Source organism: Amblyomma americanum, chromosome 8 (genome assembly GCF_052857255.1).
Source record: "Amblyomma americanum isolate KBUSLIRL-KWMA chromosome 8, ASM5285725v1, whole genome shotgun sequence".
NCBI lineage: Eukaryota > Metazoa > Arthropoda > Arachnida > Ixodida > Ixodidae > Amblyomma > Amblyomma americanum.
In genome coordinates, this window is record NC_135504.1 from 19,102,295 (window position 1) to 19,110,563 (window position 8,269).

Here is an 8,269-nt window from a genome sequence, read left to right on the forward strand (position 1 = left end):
AATTCGTCCGTTTGTGTCCCCTGTCTTATAGTGACAGACATAATCGCAGGACAAGTTCCCTCAAAGCACGACGCTTGTTGGAAGCATCTTTTTTTCTAATTTTGGTAGTGCTGGATTGCCTCAGTAGCAAGGTACCAATGATAGACCATGTCCACTGCATGATAGACTGAATAGGTGCATTGATTGTGTGCTGGGCAAGTCATGATAATTGTTTTGTGTGTTTGTTATGTTCTCTGCTGTCATTCAAGCTTCTTTTCATATCACTTGCATGCTGGATTTACGCATCTGTATATAAGGCTCAGCCTTTGCATTTTAACATGAATGCAAATTTAATAGGCCCTTACACATGCCCTTCAGTGCTGATTGAATTAACAGGCGTCACACGTGCAGGAAATATGTGTAGTTGATGCATATTTGAGTGTGTGTGTGTGCGTGTGTGCGTGCATGCGCGCGTGCGTGCGTGCGTGCGCGCGTGCGGTTGCGCATCCTGTGGAGATAGTGAAACCTTGCTAAACCGGACTTTTAGCGACCGGGAAAACGTCCAAGTTAACGGAAGGTCAAATTATTGAACCAGCCCCAAAAAGCTGTAAAAAACCATTGGCACCATAGTAATTCTGTTTGTTGAAAAACTTCGAACTGGTATAGTATCCGAATTAGAGTTGGATGCTACAGACTTGGCTGGCAGTCTGCATTATTCGGATTTTCGAATTGACGAAGTTTTTCTGCAGGCTTACCTTTTTTCTTCTTCTTGCTATTCCCTACTACTCTATCCTTTCCTTCACTTTTCACCTGCAGCTGCTCAGGTTTTACCTTTGGTGTAACCTGCTTTGCCTGAAGTGTAGCCTGACGTGCAATCTCACCCCGTTCATGCAGGCGCGGCGATGCACCCACGGCCCTGGCTGGGCATAGAGCATGTCAACAAGGCACCGAAGCGGTCTCGCTACAACTACCTCGAGAAGGCCATCAAGATCCACAACTGACCGGCACGGGCCCCCCTCTCACCCAGGAGGTAGGTGAGGCCGCAGCCAGACTCTTCCGCTCGTGCCTCTGTGTCTTGGCAGCTGGAGCGTTGAAAGATTTTAGTTGCGTGCAAGTCTTGTAGAGGGACGACATTGTGGCATGTAATCTGTTTTAGTTATTTGCCAGAAGTTGCGGCCTAGTTTGGATATGAAGTGAAACATCGCCATTGTCTGCACATTTGGTCCAGCTAGGGGACTGTTGTGGTACTGTCTTCTACTAAGTATAGAGGAAAGAAGCTACGTTGTTGCTCTGTACAGGGTTTTTGTTAGCTACAGTGACTGTGCTGCTGGGTAGGAGCTGAAGGTTTCACTGCTGGCCTGTCAAAATAAGGCAGCGGGTCTGCAAGCATTGGTAAAGTCTGCGCAAGAAATGCCTGTAGGTGACAACACGCCGTGCTCACTAACACGTCTAAATCGTGATTGGCCCCGAAGTTTCAGTACGTAAGGGAAAAGTGTGTTCAAAAGCACACTGTACAGCGGAACCCCGTTCATACGTTTTTCACCGGACCGGGAGAAAAAACGTAACAGCCGGGAAAATGCAACAGTGACGAAAGCTCCAAAAGTGAATGAAAAAAGTGCAGTTTTAACTTTAGAGAATTTTTTTTCACAGAGTGCGCTTAGGACTTAAATGTCCAGAATGGTGGCTTGCCGTTTCTTTCGCCCGCTAGAAATCGCCACACGTTTCTCAATAGCCTGGAAGGCCGCATTGCTGTCAGCTTCGCTGTGAGGTGCGACGTACCTGCGGAGGAGGTCCAGAGCTGCGAAGGCTTCTCCAAAGCTAGGATTTGGCAACTCCCCGTCATCATGCGGCTCGTGCTCCTCGTCGTCATCGCAGTCCGCGGTTTCACTCGTGACGGAGTTCTCAACGATCTCGGCGATACTGTGACGTCACGACGGCAGCATACACGGCAACGTAGTCATCGTGTGTGACTCCCATGGCACTCAGCGGTGCCTCATTGCCTCAGCTCATTGCCTCAGCTAGGTCTTCTTCACAAGAGGCAGTTGGCAACTCTTCAGCTTCCGTGGCAGCTTACATCTCGCTGTCCTTGCGAAAGCCACACCGCACGAAGCAGAGCTGCGCAGTTGACACAGTCACTGCAGTCCACGCTGAAGCGACATAGTGCATAGCGTCAAGCACCGAAATGGTCGCAGGCTGCTGTCCGCGATCGATATGTGCGAGCCATTGCTTGACAATGCACTTTCTGTAAGAAGTTCTTTATGACGCCGGCATCCAACGGCTGCAAATGGCTTGTTGTATTTGGTGGTAAAAACACAAGCTTTACGTTCCGAAGAAACGGCGGGTCTCTCGGGTGGGCAGCACAATTGTCCAGAAATAGGATAGCACTCTCCTGCACTGGGCACCCATCTTGTTGTCAGTGTACCGAAGAAATTCTTCAAACAAAGAACCCGTCATCCATGCACGACTGTTGCTTCTATAGTGACATGGCAACAGGCGAGTGTTTTTCAAGCACCGTGGGTTTCGATATTTGCCAATTACCCATGGCTTGAGCTTGTCTGAGCCATCCATGTTGCAGCGAAGGAGCACGGGTAGTCGTTCTTTGCTACATTTGCCTCCGTGGCATGCTTCGCCCTTCAGGCTTAATGACTTAAATGGCGGCACCCGAAAGAAGAGGCCCGTTTCGTCGGCAGTGTAAATGTCACGAGGCTCATACCCCTTAATTATTCCAGATAGGGTGGCCTTCCTATCCACTGCTTCCATGTTGACACTCCCTGCTTCTCCGCTTACCGTCTTATAAGAAATGCCATGCCTCTTCTGGAAATGGTCGATTCAGCCATTGGACGCCGCAAAGTTGGTGATGCCCAGTTTGTCGGCTATGTCCATCGCCTTTTCGCGAAAAATGCTGCCGTCAAAGTTGACACCGGCAGCACGAGCTTGCTTGAACCAGGTAAGAAGAGCCTCGTCGAGGTTTCCATACTTAGCGCCACGAGCCTGCTTTGCTTTCGGGCCAAAGAGCGCGGCATTCCCCTCTATCTCGGCACGCTTCGAGACAACGCTGTTAAGCGTCGAGGGTGGGAGACCAAGGTCCTTGGCAATGTCGACTCTCTTCCGCGCTAGCTGCCTGTCGACTGCGTTTAATGCGTCCAGCTTCTCCTCAAGGGAAAGCGCCTTCCGCTTGCGCGACGCCATCTAAGCACAAGTTCGACGTTTACGAGGCTTAATGCACAATGATGATAGCACAATAGAAGAGGAGTCGACCCGTTTAACAACCATGCGACGACCGTAATCAGAGTGATGATAGAGCATTTTTCACGAATGGCCACCTAGTGGCAGCCTCTCGAACTGTCGTGCGGCTTCTTGCAGCCAGTTCCATAGCCAAGCACTGCCAAAACTCATCAAAAGTCAAAATGGCGGTTGGAGCGCGTTGCCTACTTTAGCCCAGGCGGGTTCAGGGTGCTAAGTTGCGACCTATCATGCGGGAACGTTTTCACAGCTACTACGTAACAGCGGGGTTCCTTATACATTGGATCCTATGGAAGCTATGCCGGGACCGGATGAAAACGACGTAGCAGCCGGGAAAACGCAGCAGCGAGGAACGTAACAGCGGTGTTCTACTGTAAATGCATTGGGTTGTGTTGTTCCGTGTGACCAAACAGGGTCGTGGGCACATCTTGCATGCTGCACTGATGGTGGGGTACGTGTGCTGTGCTGGGAGAGTGTGGCTACCTTAACTGCTGCATCAGGGCCTCTAGCTCTAGTCAGGGCCCAACACTGCAAGTTTTAAGAGGTACAGCCGCACAGCTGATTGCTGTCACTACTTGGAGGAGGATAGGAAGTTTTTAATGTAGGAATTCACTAAAAGGAGCCTGTGCACCAGATACTCACCATCTTCTGCTGCACTTCATGGCAGCACCTTTGCGTCCACCCTGTGGAGCTAGTAGTCAGTCTATCTAAACTCACCTGTGTCTATAGAAGCATATGTTGCAGGCACATACATCGTTTTTTTTTCTGCATAAATTGCTGCTTAGGGCAGGAAGGTTACCTTATTCGTGTTATTGCGATAGCATTAGAGCCGTCATCACACCAAAACCCCTCTGCCAGATATAAGGAAATTTGCTGATTGGTTGGGGGACAGTGATGACATCAGAAGTGTCACGTGACCATCGAGGACTAATTGCAATGAACTGCCAAATATGAAAATCCATCACCGCGGGAGAAGCTGGGAGGCTGCAACAGTATGAACATCGCTACTGGAGAGGGCCAGCGTAGCAGGGGACGTCAAGAGTCAGGCAGGCTGATGACTCAGTAAATAAAACACTTCATGACTGTGAATGGGTTTTGATCCCGCAGTGGTACAAACAGATCAGCGTCGCTGGCCACTGCTTCAAACCACTCGTTGCAGTCAAACATCCCGCTTGTTTAACTGCCAGTCTCGTACTGTGCTATTGTAAGTCATTGTTTTGATCAATTTCCATACGTGTGCAGTGGATCCAGAACATGCCCACAAATATTTTTTTTTCTTGCCCCTGCATGCTTAAACTCCCTGGGTTTCCTCTCCTTTGCATTGCTGCAGTTGCAGCGGAGACGCCAGGTGTGCTCACGGATGATGACACTTGCACCACCACCATCACACGGCCGGTGGCCCCCGGCATCTGGCAACGACGACGGCAGCGGTGGCGGCGGCAGCGGCGGCAGAGTGGCAACGGCACTCTACTGTCTCTGGGGGGGCTGGAAAAGAAAAAAGGAAAAAGAGAAACGCTCTCCAGCGGGCTGTGGCCCCGCCCCCTCCCTTCGCTTCTGCATTCTCTCCTCCTCTGGCGTGCTCGTGCGCGTGGCTTCTCCTCCTTTTCCTCCTCCCCCTCGAGACGACCACAGCGACAACTGGGGCACGCGCGCGTGCCGTATGTAGTGTTGTTGCATACCGGGCTCTCGAAAGCGGGGTTTCTCGGAAGAGGACGTTCTCGGCGGCTGAGATGACGGCGCACCATTCTTTCTTCCTGTGCCCCTGGCTGGCAGTCACGTTTTCACCTTGCCCTCCACACACACACGCAGACACACACACACACACATGTACACACATGCACGTACACACCTTTCCTTTCATTTCCTTGTCTTTGGCTTGTCAATGTGCCTTTGTTTTTATGGGTCGTTTTTGGCAGTGCTTCATAATTTTGAGTTCCCCCTTAAGCCCTATTATGCTTTAATATTTTTCTTTATTTTTATCTTGATTCATTTTTCTTCCTTTTCACCACTTGTACTCACAAGCTGTGCATGGCTTGCCGAAAATGTGGTCTTGCCTTATGGATGCATTCATTTTGATGGCATTTTGCTGATTCTTCAGATCGGATGCTCTTATTACCTTATTAGTTCCCGCTGGTTTCCGTTTACCTAAATCGGCTGTCGTCGCCTTTTTATTTTGCAGTTGGCACTTACCACCTGGCTTTCCTGCACAGACATGCCTTGAATGTTTGAATTGTGCTTCTCCTCCTGCAGTGCCCATTTTTTGGGTAGTTGCTGGAAAGCCTGCATCCTAAGTATTCATTTTTTTTTTTTCACGAAAGTTCTCAAAAGAAGGCAGAAGGAGAAAATTTAGTCTGAATTTTTCTCGCCTTAGGCCTGTAGCTATTTCTTTTTTTCTGAGCGAGTGCGTTGAATTCATTTGTTCCTTCCTTTACATCAATTTTTTCTTGTGCCACCAAGTCAGCAAAGCTAAGGCGAGGATTTCATTCTTATTAACATCTCAAATTCTTCTGTGCCCAAAACAAGTGTTTTTGAATGCCCACTTTTTTTTTTTTCATGTGATCATGTTTGTTTACCTCTCGACGTATTCACCCCCTCCCCCTTCCTTATTGAAATTTTTTTCCACCTTGCATCGTGCATCCATGTTGAATACTGTCACATGTGCTTACACTAGACTTCCCAAGGAGCCTGTAGGAGGCAGACAACGAGAATGAAGTGGGTTTTACCAGCCGAGCCTAGAACTGCAGGCACGGCATGAGCAGCGATAACGTTTTTAGTCAACGAGTCTCTCTTCAATCCATGTCCCCGGTTAGTGCCGCTAGCTTTCAGTGGCTCATTATTAGTGCTACTGGCACATGGCTTAATTGTGTTACAATTTTTTTTTTTTTGCGAGCTTTTGTTGCTTTGAAAGAAGCCCGCAAGGAGTCTTATTCATGCCGTAGCACGGGCACTGTGAGTCTAGAGTGCAGCGTCCTTGAGTAGCGGCAGCAAGGCGCAGGAAAGGGGCCGAATGAAGTCTTTTCGATGTTGTCATTCTGCTGTGTGCATGTGCTCTTTGTATCTGTTTTCTTGTTCTCACCTCGCATTTAAATAGTGGGGAGGAGTGCCCGTTTATCAGTGAATTGCATTGTAGCAGTGGTGGCGTCAAGGCGTGTTCTGTTGTGTTTTTTGAGCGCCTTAAAACGAAGCTATAGTACTGGTCCCTGCTCATGCATGGTGCAAAAACGAAGGCGTGAAGCTGACTCCGAAGTCGACTCCCAAGTCGTTGCTTTCCGAGGCAAGCGGAAACGGTTAGGTTGGTTGTTGCGTAATTTTGGCCCCTGTGCTTCATTTACTGCAAGGTTTTTTACACCCTGCATTTTTTTAATATGTTGCATAGCTTACGCCTACCTTCCCTCCCTCTTTATTTCTGGGAAAGGAAAATATAGTTTGCCATTTTTGTATATTGCCCCTTGTACGCATCTGAGGCTTTTTACCCAGTGTGATTTCTTTTGTAGTTGCCGGTGCCTTTTGGGTCATTACCATAATCGTGAGTGACGATTGTGACGTGCGTTGCCCAATAAAAGAGCCCCCGAGATGGTTTGGTGCAGTAAAAGAGGTGTTGGAAGGACATCTAGACGATTTGCTGGGTGGGGCATTTATGAGGGGCCTCAACTTGGTGGCAGTTCTGTAAATTTTATTCTTTGCCGCATTCTGTGGATTATTGTTGTCCAAACTTGAGAGTGCGTGCAGTGCAAGCCATCCCCACCTTGTTTGTCTTCTATTGTTCTCTTTGAGGCGCTTTGTTGGGCACAGCAGATGACTAACAATAGTTTTAGCATGGTGTGTATACCGCGTATTGAGACTGCTTACAGCTACAGTGTCAGTAGTCTGTGTGTACTATACTAAACTCCTTGTTTTGAACTCGTCTTTTTGGTTTGCCTTGTGTTGTAGGCGGGAAGAAGGGGTAACGGTTGCCTTAGGGCTGTGTGTGTGTGCCCCCGAGGTGGTTTGTCGCGCATTGCCGATTCAATTTTTCCATCACATGCTCGTACAATTGCCACTTTAGTTTTCTTTGCCTGTGTGGGAGGAGTTGACGTGAGAAGCCAGCGCAGGGGAGGGGGAGGGCTCAGAATTCTCAGCTGTTCTAGAGTCTTTTTTTGTTTTTTTATGCATGTACAGATTACGAGAAACCAGCAAGCGCGAGCAACGTGCTTACGCGCCAATGTGAAGAGTGTGTGCGAATGGTATGTCTGTGTGTGTGTGCGCGTGTGTGAGTAGCGATTTTGGCTCGTCGTGCCTGTTTGAGATGGCGCCAATGGACTTTGAGGAACCTTAACGGGCAGTAATATTAATTTAGTGAATGTTGTGGAACCAGTTTTTTTGAGAATAAAACTTGCAAGGAAAAGAGAGTTCTCGTGCTCGTCCTTTATTTTTGCTTGCCAGAAGGCCTAAAGAATTGGGATTGTGAAACATAATAAAGTACACATAAAACAAATTGAGTTCATGTGCGACAAGAAAAAAATGAAATTCAAGTGCATCTAATTCCTGCCCCTTTTTCCATCCAGTAGCTAATTGGGCCCTCAATTAAGGCTCGTGCTGTTGACTGCGTAGTTTTGTACAAAATGTCTACTGCACTCATGTTGCTCTTTCCTGTGTAAGTTTGCAGCAAAATAAACTAGCAACATTTCCAGCAGCACCAGGCTACAGTGGAAGACAACTCCAGCTTTTTTCTACCTCTGTTGAGTGGTTATTTCCGACAATGGCACAAGACAACGCTATCTGCAGTTTTGCCAATCAGCATGCACTTGATGGGTTTTGTGACAATAACTGTTGCATAACTGCCAAAACCTAGTAACGATTTCCTGGTTTTTGCTGTTAAGAACACTTCCGTTCGGCATTTTGAAAAACTTTTGTGCCGGTGAGTGATGTAGAGGAGGAGGACCTTCACTCGGGGCTGCTGTTTACTCTTCCTGTCCTCTCCAGTGCAACTGTCAAAGGGCATGCCATTTAGTGACTCTAGGCATGCCCTTAAGCAGGTGTGTGAGCTGCTTCACAGGTATGTTATCGA

General features: G+C 48.3%; 1 protein-coding gene across 3 annotated transcripts in view; it reads left to right on the forward strand.

Annotated features, from left to right (window-relative positions):
- Positions 1–7,610, forward strand: part of Usp7 (Ubiquitin-specific protease 7) — a 53,489-nt gene extending 45,879 nt beyond the window's left edge. For all 3 annotated transcript variants that reach the window (XM_077634019.1, XM_077634018.1, XM_077634022.1), the window contains 2 exons: positions 874–1,009; positions 4,553–7,610. In XM_077634019.1, coding sequence (XP_077490145.1) covers positions 874–980 — 107 coding nt within the window. In that variant the 3' untranslated portion in view covers positions 981–1,009; positions 4,553–7,610. The remainder of the gene's footprint in view (positions 1–873; positions 1,010–4,552) is intronic.
- Positions 7,611–8,269: the final 659 nt, after the last annotated feature.